The sequence below is a fragment of the Pristis pectinata genome, chromosome 2 (genome assembly GCF_009764475.1).
Source record: "Pristis pectinata isolate sPriPec2 chromosome 2, sPriPec2.1.pri, whole genome shotgun sequence".
Taxonomy (NCBI): domain Eukaryota; kingdom Metazoa; phylum Chordata; class Chondrichthyes; order Rhinopristiformes; family Pristidae; genus Pristis; species Pristis pectinata.
The window spans coordinates 41,236,256-41,260,192 of record NC_067406.1 but is presented as its reverse complement, the minus strand read 5'-3'; the positions used below and the strand labels follow the sequence as shown (position 1 = coordinate 41,260,192).

Below are 23,937 nucleotides of genomic sequence, written 5' to 3'. Positions count from 1 at the left end.
CAAGTGATAGGTGAGTCAAGGTGAGAGGGGAAACGGAGGAAGATGGGGGAGGGCAGAGATTAAGAAGCTGAGAGGTGATAAGTAGAAGAGGCAAAGGGGTTGAAGGAGGAATCTGGTAGGAGAGGGCAGTGGACCATGGAATAAAGAGAAGGAGGTGGGGAATAGATGGGCAGGTCATGAGAGTGAGGGAGGGGGAAAGAGCTTTTCAAGGATGTATTTCAAAAAATCAATAGTTCTAGAACATCAAAGAATACCATTTGATAACAAATAATATTGAAAACAAGCTGATAAGACCAGAGAATTATCGTTTCAATACTGATCAACTTTAAAAACCTTTTGAAAAAAATCAGCGAAACATTGACAAATTTCATTAGTTTATTATAAATTTTTAACAGTATTTTATTCCTTTCAACTCAGCCAGTGATCAAATAGGTGAAAATGCAGTGTTCAGTTTTAAGAAGACACTAATACCTTGATTTGGTTAATTTCTTCATGGTGTAATGAAATTCACAAACTACTTTCAGTTGTCAACTGCAAAATGTGACAAAAATGTTACTTTGTTGAATGAGTAATATATCTGTTGAAGACTGAATAATGACATTTTCACAGTTTGCTCAGAATTTATATTTGGCCCCATGATTATTATTCTGCAATAATGTTATCAAACTTGTTACAGGTTAATCCAAGGAAAAACTTCATAGAGTAACAAATATTACCAAGTGAATTTACAATAACAGGTAAACACTTCATAAGGTGTGATCTTTTGGAAAAATATGTTTCCTACAAGAATTGTAAATTAATCTGTTGCTAGTGCTGGAAAAGTGCCAAGAATTAGAATTAGTTTGTAGTCTGTTATTCTTGGTTCACTGGGTTCAATAATCTAACTTCAGTTTCATGAACCATTATAAACCCTCACTTTATTATAGGTATTGGAACATTAACGGTATTGAATTTGTGTGTATCTAATCTTTATTATTAATTTCTGAGGTCAAATTAATGGAAATGTTGCAATGTTTAATAGAGTTTATAAAATGTGAATAATGTTTAACTCTGCTTAGAATGACATGAAACAGCAGGGTCTCCACCCAATTTTGTGGGGATTTCCCAGGGATTTCCTGCTGCTGATTTGGATGAACCTAAAATATTATCACCAGTGCATGATTCCCTGGAGTCAATGAGTTAACATGAGCCCTCCTCACATGTTCCATGCTTAAGAATAATTGGAAAATTTAGAAAGAAAATCTCAAACTCCAAGAGCTAAATAGTGTCAGAATAAATTTCAGTACTGCTACATAGTTTTCAGTGAAAGGAAGAACAAAATCAAGGGGCATAAACAGAATAGTTAGTGGAAACTAGCAGAAGTATCTAAAAGTAGAGGGCATCGGTTTAGGGTGAAGGGGGAAGAGGTTTAGACAGGAATGTGAAAAAGAACTTTTTTCACCAAAGGGTCAGAGTATATTGTGTGAATGGATTGTGGAGGCAGGCACTCTCACAATATGTAAATAGTGTCTAGTCAAACACCTGAATGCCAATGCATAGAAGGCTATGGACCAAATACTGGTAACTAGGACTAGTAAAGATAGGTTCTCGATGATCAGATTGGCCATGATGGGCTGAAGGGACTGTTTCTGTGCTGTATTACTCTGCAATTCTGTAGCCGAAGACTAGTATTTTAAACTTGAGTAAGAACAATCATGAGGGCAGGGAAAAATGAAGCAGCTAAAGTGAACTGGCACCTTGGGTTAAGGGATTGGTACACTGCCCACCGTTTCAAAGGATCTTTTAGAAACCACAGAATAGATACATGCTGATGAGAAAGAAGATTTCCATTCATGGTTAACTAAAAAAAGCTGCCAAGTATGTGTGTATTAAAAGGCTAATAAAGTATTTGAAGCATTGGTTTTAACCTTACAATTTTTTCTAGATTGGGGAAGGTTCTACTAGATTGGAAAATAGCAAATGTAACTCCTTTATTCAAGAATGGGAGAGAGAAAGCAAGAAACTACAGGCCAGTTAGCTTAAAATCTGTCATAGGAAAAATGTTAAAGCAATTATTAAAGATGTTACATCAGGGTACTTAGAAAAACCCAAGGAATCTGGGAAAATCAACACAGTCTGTGAAAGGGAAATTTTGTTTGCCTAATTCATTGCAGTTCTTTGAAGAAGTAATATGCTGTAGATGAAGGGGAAACCAATGGATGCACTGTACTTAGATTTCTAAAAGGCATTTGATGAAATACCATATTAAAGATTATTGTGGAATGTAAAAGTTTATGGTATAGGTGGCAACATATTGGTGTGGATAGAAGATTACTTGTTAACTGGAGTCACAGTGTAAGCATAAATGGGTCTTTTCTGGCTGGCAAGATGAAATGAGCGGTGGGCTTGTGGTGGGAGCTGCAACTGACTACAATTTGTATAAATCAGTTGGATGAAGGCACCAAAGGTATGGTTGCTAAATTTGCTGATAATGCAAAGGTATTAAGTGAGTGGGCAAAGATCCAGCAAATGGAGTATTATATGGGAAAATGTGAAATTAGCTGTTTTAACAGGATAAGAATAAAGAAGCATATTATCTAAATAGAGTTTACAGAGCTCTGAGATATAGAAGGATCTGGGTGTCCTAGTGCATGATCTGCAAAAGCCTAGTATTTAGATACAACAAGTAATTAGGAAAGTTAACCATATTAATGTTTATTGTATCTTTCTTCTAGTGGGAGAATTTAGAACTTAGGGGTTCTAAAGGTTTCAGAACCCCAGGGTTTTAAGGTTAAAGGGTCTCCCATTTATGACAAATGAGGTGATATTTCTACTCTGAGGACTATGTGTTTTTGGAACATTTTTCCTTAGGGTGGTGGAAGCAGAGGCTTTAAATGTTTTGTTTTAAAACAGAGCTAGATAAATTCTTGATGACCAACAGGGTAAATGTTTATCATGGGTAGGTGGAAAGATGAATTTGAAGTTACATTTAGTTCGGCCATTGATTGGTCAAATGCCTTTACTTCTGCGCCTAGTCTGTATGTATCAGCCTGAAATTTTTAATCTGTTTTTCTCTTTCCACATATGTTGCCTGATTAGCTGAGCATTCTCAGCATTTTCTGTTTTATTTCTATACCTTATCTAATTAATTAATAGACAAAGATTGGGGAAGGATGGAGAGGTATTGGTGCTAGTGGATAGCAAGTGACAACAGGGATAAAACTGGAGAGCCTCTAAAACAAGGCATGGGATCACAATCTGCAATTAACATAAGGCCATTCAACTCATTGCGGACAATGCACCGAATGTTGGTTTTTATAAGTTAAAATCTAAAGTGCTGTAAGTGTTCAGCAGCTCTGACCGCCTCTGTAGAGAGAGAGAGAGAGAGAAACGAAGTTAGCTTTTTCGCATCAATTAAAACTGGGAAAACAGAGAAGGTTTAAGATGCAAAGAAAGAGGGAAGGGAAAGAATTAACAAAAAGGTCAGCTTGTGATGGACCAGGAGAGAGAGAGAGAGAGAGGGCAATGGGATCCAAGCCAATAGCAGGTAATAATGTGACAAGAAGCAAAGTAATCTGGAGATGGTGCAGGGAGTAGCAGAGTTACATCTACAGAGTTCAAGGATAGCATGGGAATGGGACAGAGAATGAAATCACAGGTGACCAGTAATCTTTTTTGTAGACAAAAGAGAGACATTCTTCACATAAGCACCCAATCTGCTTTCCCAGTTCTTGGTGTACAGCAGACCAGATCACGGGCAGCCGTGCTGGATACCAAGTTGAAAGTATAGTTTTACTGATTTCATCTGGAGTGGTTGGGGCCTGTATGGCTGGGAGGCTAATGTGTGGGTGTTGCATCTACATGCTTGAATGAGGAGGGAAGCTGTTGTTAGTGATTAATGAGAAGTGGAGTGTTATGGAGGGAATGGGTCCTATCAGAATGCGATCAGAAAGTGGAGCAGCAGCTTGTTTGGTGCTGACAACAGGCTGGAGGTGCTCTAAATGATGGCAGATGACCATTCTAAATGGAGGCTGGAAGTTGAGGTGGTCTAGTATTGTGAGAAGTAGAAAGGAAGTGATTGAGCACCCTGTCAACAATGGGGAGAAGAATGCTCAGGTGAAGAAATGGAAAAATACTTCAGAAATACTAATATGAAAAATGGCATTATCAGTACAGGTGGCAGAACATAACCAGAATTTGGATTAGAGCCCTTTTTCAAGTCTCAGTGGATTGCAGGGGTGGGGTGGAAAGATACACAATTTTGTAAGTGGACAGCGCCACTCATTGCTGGTAATGGTCTTGGATTCCAAAGATCAAACTGGCTTTGACGGTGTTATAACAGTCTCGAACATATTACTAGGATTGCCAAGCAGCTGGCTAGTGCAATGGCATGTGGCTCCATTTTGGTATAAATGTACTGCCTTCTCAAGATAGAAGGAACCTTGAACCCACCTCTGTCTCTACCTTACTTTTGCTGTTCCCACTCATCGAACCAATCTTTCTGGCTGGTGAACGCAGTCTGCTTCACTGAAAGGCAACAGACTGCGTTACCCATGTATAAGAGTAGAACAGGAAAAGGCAAAGGGAAGACAGACACAAAGGGAATATACAGGTTTCAGTTATTGATGTTTTGTATTTGGCAGGCTTGGATTTAAGAATTTGGTTCAGGATGTTGATTTTTTTTTTGTGCTGTTTTTTATTTTGACATTTCAGCCAAGCAAACACTCAGGATTTGGAAGAGAGTTCATTGGTAGTGCGGTTGGATATAATGGTCATGTGCATTGTGGCCAGAAAGGGGCTGAAAAGTGATAGTATCCCATACAGCAAGGATGAAACCTCACAAAGGTGAGATTGTGCACCAAAGCACCATAGATCTTAAAACCCACACTTCAGTGCTCCAGAATTCCTCCAAAACGCTCCGATATAATTGTTATTTGGGAGCATTGGCAGTCTGCTTTCTTGTATTTTGGGTGACAGCGTAACATATTGTGCACTTGGATTTTGCAGTGGCTCAAATACAGAGAGCCCAGCAGACTACTGCAGGGGAAAGGGCAGTATGAATATTGCCAGGATATTGAGTATTTCAGAGTATGGTTGCACACCAGTTGAACATTAAGGGAGAGGAATCTCTTCTGTTTATGGTACATCTTGGCACCTGCAAAGTAATGGGTGCAATCAAAGGGATCTTGCCCTATAAGCAAACCTGGAATTCTAACAGCACAGCAGAAAATTAAATGTACTTAGATTTATACACAATTAACAGTTACAAAATTGTAATTATGTAGTATGTATCTGCAATTTTTCCGGAAGTTTGGAAGTTTGATAGTCACTGGCAAAGTAGCCTTGCTCTTTTGCTGAGGTTTGAAGTTATAGCTGAAGCATCAGGTTATTTCAGTGAACACGTCCTTACTGCAATGCAGACAATGTATTGGTGCTCAAACAGAGGACGTGCTTTCCTACAGATCTTGAGTGGATAGGATCATGGTGAGAGCTCTTCCCTGCCTGCCTTTTCTAGCACCTTGTATTGCTCTTTGCCCTTTCTGCACCACCTCCCCTTCGGATTGGACTTTAACAAGAATGACAACTGCACCCATGTCAGGCAGCAAATGGATTGCAGAAGTTTTGTGGTCAAGCCAGGCCTCCCAACAACTGAACTGCAAATCGTTCTTCAATCAGACCAGCAACCAGTCAGTCGTTCAACATCTATGCAGGTAACTGAAGTTCACCAAAAACAGTAAGGACATGTCTATCTATGCTGCAGCTCCATAAATGCTTCACCTATATATGGTTGGAATATTGAAGTTGAATTTAGCATTGATTGACATTAAGATCTGAATAATTTATGGGTGTTAGTGCTTAACCCTTATCAACATGGTGTTGCTACATTGTGTAGTTTCTATTGCATAGGGTGCTGAATTGGTTCCACTGTCTCTAGTGCTGTCCTAGCTGATGTCAGATATGCGAGCAAAAAACATAGAAGGGCTAACTTTTCATTGCTTTAAGAAATTTTATTGATATAGATGTTATGATTATGAACTGTTCAGATTACCACCTTCTAACAGCAATTATGTACAAGAATAACATGCAAATTACAGCTTTATTCCATCAACCCAGAATTGTAATTTACAAAAATGATAAGTACAAATCAAAAATGTAATTCGCAGCTGAATGGAGGATGTAGTATAAGGGTGAATTTTTACTTGATACGTTACTTGGTGTTTGTGATGCATTCCCAGGAACAAGATTGCTACTGGAAGTGGCACCAAGAAGGGTCATTTTATCATGAGAGAGATTTAGTTAATCATTGTTGGGCTGGGAACCTGATGTGAACCCTCGCCCTCCCTGCTGCTATGCTGGGAACTTGGTTGAGGGCTCACTCTTCTGGTGCTCCTGCAGCAGGGAAATGGTTAAAGCGATCTCATTGCCACATGGCTCGGTGTTTAGTGAGCCACCATTGCAATTGACAGAGGCTTCCTGTGAATGCTGATGTTAGGCAGACAGTAGGAGATGTTGAGAGATCACAGCAGCTGGATGATCTGTCAAAACATGGAGCAGCCACTGCTGATCCTGAGCAGTGACCCACACTCATGCCAGACTCCCTCTCAGGCAGCTTCTGACCATTGCCGCAGTAGCTCACCCCACACCAAGGCACGGGACAATGGGATCACTGTCACAGCAGCATATGTCTTTTTTACAGTACAGGGAGTAGGGATCTGCAAGTGCATGGACTCCAGGACCAAGCTCACTATAACTAACGACAGGGTACTGTTGGAGTTCTGAACTGAGGGTAGAATAGTATTTATCACATCTGTTATTCTGGGTTTTTTTTGAAAGCCAAAGTTCTTCAAGCACTCTTTTGGGCAGGACACTCCAACTGCATTGTGTCCTGCTGATCCATGTTGGCCAGCTACAGCAATGAGGCAGCCTGATAAGAGGCGTAGATCCAGTGGACAGTCAGAGACCTTTTCCCAGGGCGACAATGGCTAACACAAGGGGGCATAATTTTAAGGTGATTGGAGGAAGATATAAAGGGGATGTCAGGGGTAAGTTTTTCCTACACAGAGAGAGGTGGGTGCATGGGACGCAATGCCAGCAGAGGTTATGGGGGCAGATTACATTAGGGACATTTAAGAGACTCTTAGATAGCCACATGAATGATAGAGAAGTGGGAGGGAAGGGTTAGATAGATATTAGAGCAGGATAAAATGTCAGGACAACATTGTGGGCTGAAGGGCCTGAACTCAGCTGTAGTGTTCCATGTTCTTCAGCAGCCTTTCATTGCGAGATTCATCACGTCCACTGAATTCTGCTGGCTTCCAGACAGATTAGTAACAGATGTGCACAGTTGTTTTGCAAAAATAAAATTGCCAGAATGTCCCATTTGACTATGTAGAAACTTCAAATCCCATGCCTACTACAGCATAACTCCTTGTGCCAGAGCCTTTCTGAGCTCAGGCAATGTTGCTCCATGTTGAATCTGCCAAATCCAAGTAGTGTAATTATGAAATACACAGAAGTCTCTGTTCAGAAGTAGGCAGTGACTCAAACTTTAGAACAAATATTATTGCACACTACTGCAGCCCAAAAACAATTTCTTCTGCTTAATGACTTGAAGCAAAACATGGTCCCCCTTTTCAAGAAGGGCATCGGGGAACAGCCTGGGATTTACAGACCTGTGAAAGTCATTGGAAAAATTTCTGAGGGACAGAATTAATGATCACTTGGAAATGCAGGGACTGATCAGAGATAGCCGGCATGGATTTGTCAAGGGCAGCTCTGGTCAGACCAATCTGATTCAACTCTTTTAGGAGGCTGCACAGTATTGGTGAGGGTGGAACAGAAGATGCGGTTTACATGGACTTCAGCAAGGCCTTTGACAAGATCCCACATGGGAGACTGGTTCAAAAGGTTGGGCCCATGGGATCCTGGGCAAATTGGATCCAAATCTGGCACTAGAGACAGAAGGTGATGGTAAAGGGCTCTTTTTGCGGTTGGATGCCTATGACTAGTAATGTTACTACATGAATGATGTGGATGTAGGAGGAATGATCAGTAAGTTCACAGATGACATGAAGATTGTTGACTGTGAAGGGTGGTCTTAAGATACAGGGCAATATTAATGTATTGGTGAAATGGGCTGAGAACGGCAGATGGAATCTAGTCCTGATAAATGTCAGATGATGCATTTTGGGAGTACTAATCAGGCTAAGGCATGCACCATAAATGGTAAGATCCTAGGGTGTATTGAGGAAGAGAGGGACATTGGCATAGATAACATGGTTCAGAAAGCATATGGGCTACTGGGCTTGATCTGCTCACCACACTATAGGAAAGATGCAAAAGCACTGGAGAGGGTGCAGAGGAGATTCACCCGGTTGTTGTCTGGGATAGAGCATTTCAATTATGAGGAGAGACTGGAGAGGCTGGGTGTGTTCTCCTTGGAGCAGAGCATGTTAAGAAAGGACATGATTGGTACATACGAGGAAACTTTTCTCCTTATCAGAAGAGAATAAAAGTAAGGATAATAGATTCTGAGGAGGGCCGGGGGGGGGGGGGGGGGGGGGGGTCCTTTTTCACCCAGAGAGTGGCAAGTACCCAGAATGCATGACCTGAGAGAGTGGTGGAAACAGAGTCCCTGACAGCACTTAAGAGGACTCTAGACACGCACTGAAATCACCTAGGTATAGAAGGCTATGGGTCAAATGCTGGAGGATGGGATTAATAAATATGATTACACACTAATCAGCATAAAAGTGGTGGGCTGAATGGCCTGTATCCCTGCTGTATGACTGACTTGAGTGCCTTGCTACCTATTTCTAATATTTTCCATTTTTACCACAAACTTCAGCTAGCTGAATCAATGATGTGCCCAAATCAATAAGTTTGTCCCATTGCTCGAATCAGCAGTTTCAAGATTCACTTCCAAATACCCCAGTGATAAATGCTTAGGATATCTGGAGTGACAGAGTATTCATTCAATTATAAGCCAAAATGAAGATATTTGTATTGACTATTCTAGGTTGTTTGATTTAAAGATTCTTAATAGAGTTTTTCATGTCAAGTACCTATACTGCCAAACAGAACTGTTTTCAGTACATACAGATTGCACTGTTTACAGTACATACAGATTGCACTGTTTACATCATTTAAATTTAGCAAGTCAGTTTTATTCTCATTAAAAGCAGGAAGCAATTGATTATAAACAAAACAAATACAAAATTACAATAAACCATTATCAAATTACATCATATACCCAAGTAAGATTATTATATAAACAGTGGAATTAATCACAATTTCTTGAAGATAGAAAACTTTATACTTGAATTTAATGTTACACGACCTGCCGGACTTTAATATTTTTAAACAGCAGGATTTTTTTTATACTCTAATCACCAGCAGAAAATCCTGAGTTAATATAAAAAGCATCAATCTCTTCTTTGTACATTCTCGCCACAACACCCCTTTTCACTTTCAGTGTTGGACCTGTGAATACAACCAGAACAATGTAAAAATTCCACACCTGAAAGAGCAAATAATTCAAAGACCTTTGTCTGAGCTGTCATGTACAAAACCGTTCCTGCATTTAACATCTATCAGAGGTCAATCTACATTGTCAGGCCCCCACTGTGCAATACACAAACTCAATTGCTATAGAGGATCTGCTCCTTTACCTAATTTATTCAAATCTGTTTTTATTGGCAGATTCCCTATAACTAGAATGGTGTATGCAAAGCCCCTTGCACACTCCTTTTCAGCATAAAAGTGACACTCAAAATCCATTACCATTGATATTTCAAAAAAGTATTGTGACAAAATACAATTAATCTAAAACTGTCAGGCTCTCTGAACAGTGCTCGAAAACACGATCATTTACACTTCAAGCTTTCTTTTGCAGTATGTGTAGATGAAAGATAATTCATTACATTTGTGCAGTTTTAGACATTTTAGTGACATCATTCCAAGTTTCTTTTATTTTCCCATCTATGGCATCATAAAATGGCTGAGAGTGACAGAAGGCTCAAACTTTATTTTCTACAGATAATGTAAGTGTTGCAGTGATGGCCTCACACTTTCTAATACTTTTTAAGAAATCTTGAAGAATCACTGTTTGGTTATTACAAAACATTAATTTCAATAAAAGCCAAAAGATTACAAAGATCAGTGAGTATAGTAATGTTAGTGGTTAAGTTTAGAGAACACTTCAGAGAGGTAAGTTCAAATCTCACCATGGCAGCTGGAGAATTTAAATTAAATAAATCTCAGTAACAACAATGAAACTACCAGACTGTCAAACCACCTGGCTCACTAATGCTGAAATGTCAGAGGATGGCCCATTCCATCAAAGTGGATGACTCTAACTGCCTCCTCAGTTCAGAGACAATTAGAAATGGACATTACCAGCAACATCCCCATCCTGTTATTGAATTTCTTATTTTGAAAAAAAAGGGAAAATTGGAGGAAGACTATTCCACAGTTTTAAGATAACAGCATAGAGTTAAGAAGGGAACTGGCTTTGGAACAAATAGATCTAGGATAGTGGAAACTTTACAACAGTTCAGGAATGACAGCAACATTTCAGCATTTCACCCCCACGGAACTGATGAAAGAAAAATTACAAGAAACTGAACATACTATCCTGGCAATGATTTAAAGTCAATTGACATTTGCCATCCTTGGTGTTCAAACCACTTTCAAATGTTCAGATATTTCTGTCTCATCATGAATAGAAATTTAAGTTTAAACATTTCTAGTTTAGAATTTAAGTTTTTTCAACATTTCTTGCATGCTGCTGCTCCTTTATTTTGCTTTCAACATTTCAGTTTCTCCCCTTTGGGCACATCATGAAAAAGAAACTGGAACAGTGGGCAGGCTGCAATTTAGATTTACTGAAATTAAAGTAGGATCAAGTTGGAGAAGAATCTAGGGTAACATTTAATGCAAACGCTCGAGATAGTAAATAATGAAAAACATTTCATCTCAGTGACCAACATAGAGTCTTTAAGAGTAGCTTGAAGTATTGAAGTGGGAGGGAGAGAGCATGCGAGGTTATCAGATCACAGAATGCACAAAATCAAAGTGGAGTTCATTGTCATATGCATAAGTACATATATGCACAAGTGCAATGAAAAACTTAGCTTGTGGCAGCATCACAGGCACATAACATCATATAAGCAAGTTGTTGCAATTTTCTGGCTGAAGAGATGGTAACAGCAGATTCAGTAATCAGGATCTGCAGACCTTTGTTGGAGAGAGCGCAAGAGCGTACTGGGGTACAGCTAAACGAATGGCCTTTTCAAAGGGCTGACACATTCAAAGTTGATTGGTCTCCTGTGTAATAGCTACCACAATTCAGGCAAAACATTTAATGAAACAGACAGGCTATTTCACATGGGTAGATTCGCATATATAAAGAATAATTTTTCAATGCTATTTAAAACAGATAAAAATATCAAGGCTTTAATTTTATTCCCCACTGTTGTTATTGGGAGGGAGGGACAGGTGAATCACATTGAATCAAAAAGAGATTTCATCAAATTTACATTGCCCTCGCAACTCTGTTGCAACAACAACCCTTGGCATCATGTTACCTAGCAACCTCCTGTGACTTTAACACAGAAGTTCAAGAGCAGCCTTCTCGCAAGTATACCCCCTTAGTTTGACGTCCAAGTCACGTCAGCCCAAGTTGGACACACTGTTGTTTTTCCATCAGCACTGGGTAAAAATCCAAGAATTCATTACCTACCACCACAATGGGAACAATGGACAATAGCCACATTTTCCAAAGAAAGCCCACTGCATATTCCCATATCGCATAAACTATAATAATGTGTCTAGTCACTTCTCAGGCTGGACATCTGATCTTGTATTTGTTTTAAAATAAGCAATATAAGCTCAGCAATCATCTTACCCAATTCTCCTCCAAAACCTGAGAAGTCTCTTGCCAAAATTATCCACTTCTGGATTTTCTGAGCATTTGATGTGGCTTTTTTATTCACTGCATCAATAGCATCCTGGATAGCTTTTTCAATCATAGGATCTTGTTTCTCCACAAATTCACTCATACGGGTAACTGCACACCCATGTTTGCGGCAGAAATCAATAGTTGCTGGAGCCAACTCGTCCAGTGGGGCTCCTGTTTCATTATCTACATTACACTGGTGGAAGGAGAAAAAGTAAAACAAAAGCAGCTACAAAAATTAATGGAAATTAGAAGAATAAGGCACCAATGGCTTACGTTTATCCATTATTTTAATTGCCTATGATACTCCATTCACCCATTTGCTAAAAATTTTATTTTCTATCCAGAGCATATTTAAATAAATAAAGAATTAACACTAGGGCTGGTCTCTTCCAATCATACACATTCTTGCATTTCAATAGAACAAATACAAACAACTGTCCCTTTCTTGTTCGCTACCACAGTTACTCCTTAGAGAGACACGAGAGACGGCAGATGGTGGAACCTGAAGCTAAAAACAAGCTGCTGGAGGAACTCAGCAAGTCAGGCAGCAGCTGCAGAGGGCAATGGACAGTCAACGTTTCAGGTCAAGATCCTTATCAGATGACCCGACCCAAAACATCGACTATCCATTCCCCCCCCCCCCCCCCACAGATGCTGTCTGACCCACTGTGTTCCTACAGCTACTCTTTAGTTCCATACCAAGAGTCAATAGCACCGGATAATAAAGCCCAGGACTATGAGTTAAATTCAGATTGAGGAAACTATTATTGATAATGCTGCATTATTCCTATTTTATTCCATCAGTCTCTACAAATTATGGTTTACCAGCTGAAATACTCAAACCATCCTCATGTTCAGCTTTAGCAAAGGACTTATCAATTGAAACACTTTGTTTGCTTGTTGTAGTCCTATCTGTAACAAGTGTCTGCTTTACAGATAATGCTTATGATTAAGACTGTCATTGAAACATCACATGAAGCATGTTATAATGAGCCTGTTACAGCAACCATTCACCAAAATATGCAAAACTACTGCTGTGGCATTGTTCATGGGATGGCTGAGAGAAAATAAAAAATCCAGTAAAATGTGGGTATTTTTACAAATTAAGTGGATGTGTGACTGAAATATTTCTTTCCCAAAAAAACTCCTGGCTACTTAATATCATATATCATAAGAAACCGAAGTGGGGATCGCCCAAAAGGGCCTACACGCCAGCTGTGCAATTAAATAAGATCCTGGTTGTCTTGTACTCAAGTCCACTCACCATAGCACTCAATAGCTTTCATGTCCAAAAATCTATTGCTCTGTCTTAAATTTACTCTCAAACTGATATCCACAACCACCCAGGGTGGAAAACTGCAAAACCTGCAGAAGGGGTACCTGGTCTCTTGTGCTTAGAGTACCCATTTCAGGTTGGCACACAAGACAATAAACCAAAATATAAAGGCTATTGGCTATGCACAGGTTCCAACAGCACAAAATGTTCATTTAATGTCACTTTTGCAAAATCCTACTATGCACGTTAACCCAAACTTCTTGCCCTTGCCTCTTTGAACACACAGAAGCTTGTCTTAACTGAAGAGTAGAGACCCACTTCAAAATGAACTAATGAGCTCCATCACTCCTGAGCTGCTATCACCCATCCATCCCCCTCCAGGTTGGTGTCTTTATTTTTTTTTAATAATAATAAACTTTCCTTCATTAATCACAAGACCCACCACCTCGCTGCTAATATTCTCAGCAACAACCTCCCCAACCCCAATCATCTGTTACCAACCTCCCACACCACCACCTTCCTCTCACCACCACTCCAACCCCACACACACACACACACACACACACACACTCGGGACCATCCCTGCCCCAACTTAACCTAACTCCAACCAATGCACAATGTCTGACTCACAGTGGTGAGACATACCGCTATACACAACGCTTTGGCTATCAGGGTCTTCCTTAGGAGTGTTCAATGGGCCAAGCCAACAGTTGCTCCATGTCAGTTGTGCCCCAGAGTAAGTCCTTGCTCTGTGAAGAAATTTCATTTCAGTCCTAAATATCTGACTCCTCTGACTATGCCACCTGCTTCTAGATTCTTCGGTGAGGTAACATTCTCCAATCTTCATCCTGTCACTATTGTGCAACTCTCCCAGGTCACCTCCCATTCTTCTAAACTCCTACAACTGCAGCCCAATCCATATCTGTCCTCATCTAAGAAATTAGCTGAATAAATAAAAGCCACACCAACCCCAATGCAAACATATCCTTCCCTAGGTATTGAGACTGAAAATGCAGTGTTCCAGGGAGATCTAACCAAAGCCCTGTACAATTAAACCAAGACATTCTTGGTCTCTGAATTTGTTCTCCGAACTTGTTCTCTGATGCCCTTGCAACACAAGCCACATGACATTTGCCTTCCTGGTTGTTTGCTATACCTGCACATTTACTAACTGTGTTTCATGAACCCATACAATGACCAACATTTAATTCAGTGAAGTTTCTTTATGAAATGTGAAATGCTCTGCAATGTTTACGATAAATGCATTAGTTACTAGATAAATACAAGTTCGTTTCACTTCGAGCAAGGTACTAATGGCCTTCTGTTAAGGAACTTTACCCAAATAGGAATCAGCCCATTCAGAAAAGGGAGGAAAGCCCTCATCTCCAACACTCATCCTTGAATGCTGTTAAACCTTTATTCTGAAAAGTTCCACTATATCTCTTCCTGGCTAAGCCCATTTATCAAAAGGTTTCAAATAGTGACAAGGGGAAAAACACTGGTAGCCAAGTTCATATCCCATTGAGGGATCCCACAAACATTCTGTACACCTTCATTCCATATTTAGACATGATGGGGCAAATGAGACAAAATGTTTTTATATATAAAGTAAGTTGGAATTATGAGATGTGGGTATCATTGGCAAGGTCAGCATTTACAGTCCGTCTCTAACTCTAAGGCTGAGCTACCTTGCTGGACCACTGCATTGTGTTGGGACCAAGTTCTATAACAACAACTCAATGAGGTTTCGGTGATACCTTTCCAAATCAATTTGGTGTGTGACTTTGGGAAGTGGTGATGTTCTCTTGCATATGCTGCCTTTATCCATTGAGGCAGAAGAGGTTGTGTGCACAGGAGATGTTGATGAAGAAGTTCAGAAGTCATCAAAAGGGACTAAATCACAATAAATAATGGACTACAGTAAAGTTTGATGCCAAAATATTGTACTAGGTGATATGAGAAAAATACAGTGTCAGTAAATCTGTCAACCTAATGAAGGTGACGGTCCTTGGGAATTCCAAAAGCCAATAAGCATCATCAATACACTGCGGATCAGAGGGAAACCAATTCCCTACTCCTGTCTTGCTATGATTGAAAAAAGTAATTTTTGCTAACGCTTCAACAAAATACACATGAAAAGATGCATACACTGAAGATCAGCCAGCAACATGTGGCTCATCTCTGACTGAAATGAGTCCTTCAGCATAGAAACTGATGCTGAAAAGTCTGAAGCTGGGATTTCATTAGTTCCAGCAAAGTTTATGATGGGGCTGAATAAATGGTTTGCTAACTAGTAGAGGCAATTGATTCAAGTTTTTTTTAAATCTTAACTTCATAGCAAGTTATTATAAGGACACTAGTTTCTAGGGAGGAATTCCAATAGCTCCATTCCCTCTCTCCTTATCCCCCTATACACTATTGTCTCTCACACATGCCTATTAATTCCTGTTTTTGTTTAATTCTTTTTGCAATTAATGCACACTAAGGGGCAAATTAAAATAGTCAATTAACCTATCTGCACCTCTTTGGAACATGGAAAGAAACTGAAGGTAACCCACGCAGTCACAGAAACTTCACACAGACAGAACCCAAAGTCAAGATCAAACCCAGATCCCTGCAGCTGTGAGATCTTGCTATTTTCAAGATTCTTAAAATGTATAAATCAGCTGACATGCTCCCTATTGAAAAGTAAAAGTTACTTGAGGACAATTAATTCAACTTGATAAGAGTCAAAATGTAGATCACTTTAAGCTCAAATGCCAAATATTTTTTTAATCCAATCTACATGAATGGGATTGACTTCCCAGATGTCTTTAAAGAAATTAAGTAAATGTTGATTTTAATCTGGCTCTGCTGGGCACTGCAAAAAAGACACAGTTGGGCATCATTCTTGAAGACTTGAGGGATGGAAAATTTATGCTTGCAAAGTAAAGGAATATTCTTTTAATCAAAATGCTGAAAATTAACCCTGTTTCTCCTTCGGCAGATGCTGCATGACCTGCTGAGTATTTCCAGCATTCTGCTTTGATTTCATATTTCCAGCATTTGCAGCACTTTGACTTCGGATTATTTAATGGTGATTCTTATTGAGCCTTTATAACCACTTCTTTGTTGAGTAATTAATTGTATTGTTTATCCTGGTTTTTAATTTCAGAGTTGATAATCACTGCTGGGGAGCCTGTACCACCTGTCCCATTTCTGGTCAATAACATTTCATCAGAACCATTCTGAGGAAGGGTCATCGACTTGAAAAGTTAATGGTTTCTGTTTCCATACATGCCACCTGACCTTTGCTGAGTAGCCCCAGCATTGTGTGTTTTTATTTAATATTCTCTTAATGCTGGCAGTCCATTCTTAGAAGATCCCCTAACTTGGGTGTGTTTGTATATAAATTGAGGACAAATCTTTTATTTCCCATATGCTGCTGACCAGAGTACTTCCATAATTTTCTGTTTTATTTAAGATTTCCAACATCTGCAGTATTTTACTTCTATGAAACAAAAGCTCACAAATAGTTCTCATCTTTTGATATGTTAACAAATCAAAATACAAAAATTGTTCCAGTTTTATTTCTCTGAGGAAGGTCTGAAGATTCCTGGCCTTTTAAAAGACCAAATGTCTACAATTTTATTCTTTTATTGTACAAGAAACTAATGTACATTCATATTGCAGTGATCCAGCAACCCAAGCAGATCCAAAGTGCTGAGCCAAAAACCCAGGGACCATTTCAGCATCAAATATTATTCATGATAATCTTCCCTCTGGACAATTTTTCCCAAATTCTGAAGATGGACAGAAAGAGCAACTGCATGAAAAACACGATGGTGCTGGAGGAACTCAGCGGGCCAGGCACTTCCTCCAGCATCATCGTGTTTTTCATCTAGATTTCAGCATCTGTAGTCCTTTGTTTCTCAAGAGCAACTGCAAATTGAAAGCATTCAGCTTTCAATCCATTATTTAATGACATTCTTGTTGGGAAGGACCTTATTATATTGTGTCCAAAATGAACTTTAAGAAGTGTTGAAAGACTCAGCAGATGAGAGTGAAAGTTCACGTTGGATTTTGTGTATTACACTTACCTTCAAAGTGAGAAGCATGGAGAGGAATTTCCTTTTATCACCAATTAACATGGCATTACTAATCAGTGGTAGTCTGCTTTTAACAGCCTCCTCAATGGGGACAGGAGCTATATTCTCTCCTCCAGCAGTGATTATCAACTCTGGGATAAAAACCAAGATAGACAATACAATTGATTATTTGACTTTTATAATAGTATAATGTATGTTCAATTAGTATCACCAATAGTTAAAATACTACAGATACTGGAAACCTGAAGTAAAAACAATGCTGAAAATACTCAGCAGATAAGGCAGCATCTGCAGAGGAAGAAACAAGGTTAATTTTCAGATCAATGAACTTTCATCACAACCCAAATTAATGGTACTGCTTTGTAGTGGTCATAAATGACAATAATTGGTAAACTTCTGCCACCTCTTAGAAATAATAAAACAAACTCAGAAGTATTCGTATCCATTAGCTGGATCAAACCAACCATAGATCATCCAATTATGCTACAGAATGGTGTTAGCAATCAGTTGGTTAACACAATTTGCTACATCAATGTTCTCATTATTATACATACAAATTATTTAACTGTTAAACTACAATTGATTTTAGTTGATTTTAAATTGAATAATATTCTGAAGAAGGTTATGTGCCTGATAACATAATCATTCTACCAAGGCTGCAACTTGTGTGGTTGCAGTTCTTCCAATTTTTATTTTGATTTCCACTATATGTACGATTTCACTTTTATTTAAGTCCAGTGGCCATGTATTTGGTCATTTGTGTAGAGCCTTATATCACAGAATTAAAAGCTGGGATGTCAATGCTTACATGTTCCTGATGTTATTTGATATGGAGAGGTGGAATAGAGACTAGACCTGTGGTGTCACTTTTGTTGCTATTCTCAGCCATAAAATATACAGAATTGAAAACAGCCCAGGACAACCCATCTTTCTAAAGATCTTTGGACACAAGGGGTGTGTGTGTGTGTGTGTGTGTGTGTGTGTGTGTGTGTGTGTGTGTGTGTGTGTGTGTGTGTGTGTGTGTGTGTGTGTGTGTGTGTGTGTGTGTGTTACGGACTCAGTGAAAGTCCCTTTAAGATAGAGAGTGTGTGTGTATGTGTGTGGGGCGTGCTTACGTCAATAGAAGATAAAGGACGTAATGACGTTGTTGAAGAAGTTAGAAGGAGAGAGAGAGAGAGAAGGGAGAGAGACACCAGCCTGCTTGTTTTCTCTATCGATGGATGAGAAACAATAACTGTGTTTGCCACTGAAATCCATGTATGGAAGTTGGAAGTAATCCGGTGGAGTTCACTTTGTTGCTGACCTGTAAAAGGAAACAGGTATTTGTGTGTGGACGACCACAATTCGGATGCTTTTCAGGGTGAGGAAGTCACTACTGAGTAAACACTGAAGTGTCGCTGGGGTTTCATCGTGGAACATTTGGATTTCGTATTTACTCTCTCTATGTTCTCTACATCTACGTCTTATCTTCAGACAACGGTGGTGTTTGAAGAAGCCCTTGCTCATGTTTCACCTTATGGCTTGCGGAACTGAACTTTAAGAACCATTCCGGAACTGGGAGTTTTGGCATTTACCACACACACACGAAGAGTTTAGTTTTAGGGTTAACATTCGAGGTTTAACATTTTTGAATTCTAACATACTAACATTTTTACTTTTATTTTATGTATTCTCATAAGTAGTAATTAGTAAAATAGTTTTTAACACTGAATCATGCTCAGTGTGTTTCTTTTGTTGCTGGTTCATGACTCTGTGTGTGTGTGTGTGTGTGTGTGTGTGTGTATTCATACATATACGAGCATACTCCTACAGACAAGGAAATGGGGTATAACGTGATGGTGAGCCATAACATGTTAATTTGGGGTCCATCTCAGACTGAGACAGGAGACATTATACAAGGGAGGAAGGAAGTAGCAGACAAACAAACCTTTTGTCTCTGTTTTCATGAAAGATAAAAACCTCAAGGAAGTAGTAGAATACAATGGTGTGGAGTAAAGGAGAAGCTGAAAGCAATTTTTGGAGCAATTAAAAGGGACTAAATACCAATAATTCTCCAGGCCTGGGTAACATGCATCCCAATGTTTTGAAATGGATGGTGATCGAGATATTGAGATAATGGATGCACTTGTTGCAAAATTAAGAAAGGAGGCAGAGAGAAAACAGAACAACCTACCAGTTAATCTGATAGTGGTAAACAATTGCTGGAATTTATTATTGAGGAAGTGGTATCAAGGCACTGGGAAAATAATAGGACTGGATAACATCAACATGAACTTATGAGAAGAAAATAATGTTTGACGAATCTATGAAGAGATTTTGTTTTCAGATTGTAACCGACAGAAAATCGTAAGTGGTAATTAATGGAGGTTGTTTATTTAGACTTTCAAAAGACTTTTGATGAGGTTATTAAACAAAATTAGAGCATTCACTTTTGGGGGTAATATAGCATTGTGGACTGCATATTGGTTAACAGAAAGACGACAAAGTGTAGGAATAAATTTTCAGGTTAGGAAGCTGCAGCCTGCAAGGTATCCCAAATGATCATATTTTGCCTCTGCAATTTGAATGAGGAGACCGAGTGTAACATATGCAAGTTCAAGGAGGATAGAAAGCTGGATGGCAGTGTGGGTAGTGAAGATGTTGAGATGGGTAGAGGGATACAAAAGGCTAAGTGAATAAATGAGGATATGACAGGCAATATATAATGCCGATAACTGTGAGGGCACCTACTTTGGTAGAAGAATTAAAAAAATACTCTTCTATTAAAGTTGTGAAATTGAAAGGTTTTAGTTTTCAGAGTGAACCAAGTGTCCTGTACACAAATCACTGAAAGTTAACATGCAGTTACAGCAAGGACTTAGGAAAGCCAATGGTAGTTTGGCTTTTATTGCAATAGGCTTCTAGTGGAAGTAAAAATGTCTTACTCATATTATATAGGACCCTGATGAGAGCACGCCTAGAATATTTTGTAATCTTCTGGTTTCCAAACCCAAGTAAGAATATAGCTGCAACAAAGCAATGAAAATTCACCAGATTGATTCCTGGAAAGTGGGGATTGGGCTAGGAGGAGAGATTAGGCAGACTGGACCTAAACTTGTTTGAGTTTAAAAGAATGAGAGGTGATCTCATTGAAATGTATACAATTGACAACATAGATGGAGGAATGATGATCCCCCTTACTGAGACATGGAGAACCATGGGACACAGTCACAAACTGAACGGTCAGCCATTCCAGATAGAGATGAGATTTCCTCAACCAGGTGGTAATGAATCTTTGGAATTCTCTAACCAAGAAAGCTCTTGAAATCCTCAATACAAGGTTATTTAGCACCAATTTATTTGAACAGATAAGAGACACATCCCAGGATGAGTTATTCTTTGATCCTCCTGGTGGCTTAGCAGGTCTATTCAGTAAGAAGTGGTACCAGTCTAGGAATGTTTTCAGTTCAATATCAACTCCATATCAGGTTAGCTAAATCCAGCTAGCATGGTACAGGAACTAAACTGGGAGGAACTCAGTTGGGTTGGGATGGGGGCGGGGGAGCGAAATGGCCGGCAAGGGTTCCAAAGGGTGATAACTTTTCAGTGACTACATCTGAAAAGTGCCCTTGGGTAGAAGATCAATCATTGGTGGTTCTGAGACTATTAAAGTGGCTGTTAACACAACATCCTGCCTCAGAAATAGTGAATGCACATTGAGAAAAGATAACTGACCAGAGCCCGGACATGAAACCCAGCAAGCAGTACCAGGTTTCAGAGGAGGGTGATGGAGGGATAAAATTGCCAGAAAAGTTATGTTACCTTTTATTCTGCCTGTAATATACAGGAATCCATCTTCATCGAATTTTCCCAAGTCTCCAGTATGCATCCAGCCCTCTTCATCCACAGTTTCTTTGGTCTGCTCCTCCATATTCAAGTATCCCATGAAGACATGTCTTCCCCAGAAACATATTTCTCCAACACCTTCTTCATTTGGATCGGCAATTTTAGTCTTGCAGCCATCCATCTCCTTTCCAGAGCTGGTGAGAGAAAGATAAAAAGTAAGCATTTGAGATTATTACTGCACTTAATCTGAGGATAAAGCTAGTAAACCCAACAACCAGATAATGGTGTAACTGGATGTTTAAGTAATGCAGCAAAGGCAAGATAACACAGATGCCAGGAAAGCTGAAATAAAAGAGAAGCTGGAAATAATCAGCAGGTCAGGCAGCAAGAGAGAAATATTAACTCTTTTTTCTATCTCTCTGGAGATAATAATCTGAAGCCTTGACTACAGATTAAATATTGAGAGCAGAGATAGAAAAGAGAAACAAAATACTAAAAATGCTCAAAGTGGAAACTTCACCACATTTAAGTAGTACTTGGAAGTGTGCTTGAAGAGATGATTTCTGACAGAATGGGTATGTGTCTCCACGTTCTTGTCACAACCCTCGCATTTGCTTCAAACTCCAGCCTATTAAATGAGATCGGATTTTCCATTTTCAAATAAAAGCCTAATTTTTTTTCCCCACAATCTCAAGCTGAACCAAAGCACTTGCATTATAAAGACACACGAGACTGCAAATGCTAGAAATCTGGAGCCACACACAAAAGGCGCTGAAGGAACTCAGTGGGTCAGGCAGCACCTTTAGATGGAAATGGACAGTCAATGTTTCGGGTCGAGACCTTTCATCTGGTGAAGGTGGCATACGGTGTGCTTGCCTTCATAGGTCAGGGCAGAGAACACAAAAGTTGGGATGTTATGTTGCAACTTTACAAAACACTGGTTGGACCGCACTTGGACTATTGTGTGCAGTTCTGGTCGCCACACTATAGGAACGATGTGGTTGTACTGGAGGGAGTGCTGAGGAGATTCATCAGGACGTTGGCTGGATTGGAGGACTTCAGTTGTGGGAGAGACTAGTTTTCCCTAGGCCGTAGGAGGCTGAAGGGTGATCTGATAGAAATATATAAAATTATAAAGAGGTATGGATAGGGTAGATAGAATCTTTTTCCCATGTTAGGTATATCACCAACAAGAGGGAATAGGTTCAAGGTGAGAGGAAGGAGTTTCCTTTTACACAGAGAGTGGTTGATATTTGGAACTCGCTGCCAGAGGAGGTGGTGAAACCAGATACAATGACTACGTTTAAGAGGTGTTTAAACAGATACTTAAATAGGCAAGGCATGGAAGGATACAGTCCTAATGCAAGTAGATGGGATTAGTATAGACAGGCAAAAAGGTCAGCATGGGCATGGTGGACCAAACGGCCTGTTTCTGTGCTGTACAACTCTATGACTTTTAAACAATGGCATTTTTGAAAGATTGCAAATCCAATAAGCTTAACTACATAGGTATTACTATGCAGAGACCTTGTAATTCGAAACGATCCTGCAGAAGAGATTGTGTGTGGACCAGTACTCTCACTCATTCCATACAGTTCATAAATTGGGACATGGAGACTCATGAAGAACTCCAGTGTATCTTTAGTGATGGGTGCAGCTCCTGTCAAGCACTTCGTACACTGGTCCAGGCCCAGGGCATTATGAACTTTCTGAAACAACAGTTTATTCGCCAGGGTGTAACCCCAAGGTACTGAATTAATTCTGTAACATAAACAGAGATGCAAATAATTATTCTGAGCTCATTCCACAGCACATATTCACCAAGAAAAGGGAGAAATAGCAGCTTAAGTATAGGCTTCTATAGCTTAAACATAAGTATGCCCTCTTCTCGTTACTGCCATCAGGGAGGAGGTACAGGAGCCTGAAGACCCACACTCAACGGTTCGGGAACAGCTTCTTCTCCTCCGCCATCAGATTTCTGAACAGTCCATGAACACTACCTCATTATTCCTTTTTTTGTGCTATTTTTGTAATTTATACTAATTTTATTCTTTGCACCGTACTGCAGCCACAAAACAACACATTTCACAATGCAAAAGTCAGTGATAATAACTCGGACTCTAAATTCAGTTCATTATGTTGATTACAAGGGATTGAAACAGGATGGAGTCAGGTGCAGCAAGAGTCTTGGCAACTCCTAATTGGATGCAGTGAAAAAACAAAGGCATTTTAAAACAATTTTCCACTGATTAGGGCAACTCTTCCCCACGATGCAATATTTGATGTTACTTAAATTATTCCACATTTTCTCATTATTGAATAATTCATAAATCTACTGTTTCCATTTGTTCCATTTGTATTCAAAAAGTAATATTCCAAGTTCAATTCTTCCATTCCATTCTTGCCTCTCCATCAACTAAGGATGTTGTGGGAAGTGAGGGAAGAAGTTGCTGGGGCCCTGGCAGAGATAATTGCATCATCTATAGCCACAAGTGAGGGAAGACTGCAGGGTGGCTAATGTGCCTGTACTTAAGGAGGGTTGCAAGAAGAAGTCAGGGAACTACAGGCCAGTGAACCCAACTTAAGTGCTGGGAAAATTACTGGAGGAGATTCTGAGGAATAGGATCTATCTGCATTTGGAAAGGATAGCATAGCTTTGTGTGTGGGAAATCGGGCCTCACAAATGAGAGGTTTTTTTTTGAAGAGGTTACCGAGAGGATTGGTGAGGGCAGGGCAGAAGGCATTGTCTACATGGACATTAGTAAGGCCTTTGACAAGCCCACTTGGTAGGCAAGTCTGGAAGTTTG

General features: G+C 39.6%; 1 protein-coding gene across 1 annotated transcript in view; it reads right to left on the bottom strand.

Moving 5' to 3' along the window:
- Positions 1 to 5,999: 5,999 nt before the first annotated feature.
- LOC127579936 (long-chain-fatty-acid--CoA ligase ACSBG2-like) overlaps positions 6,000 to 23,937 on the bottom strand; it is a 62,272-nt gene continuing 44,334 nt past the window's right edge. The window contains exons 10-14 of the mRNA XM_052033007.1: positions 22,658 to 22,891; positions 21,107 to 21,324; positions 17,297 to 17,436; positions 11,888 to 12,134; positions 6,000 to 9,462 (exon numbers count right to left, since the gene is read on the bottom strand). Coding sequence (XP_051888967.1) covers positions 9,365 to 9,462; positions 11,888 to 12,134; positions 17,297 to 17,436; positions 21,107 to 21,324; positions 22,658 to 22,891 — 937 coding nt within the window. The 3' untranslated portion in view covers positions 6,000 to 9,364. The remainder of the gene's footprint in view (positions 9,463 to 11,887; positions 12,135 to 17,296; positions 17,437 to 21,106; positions 21,325 to 22,657; positions 22,892 to 23,937) is intronic.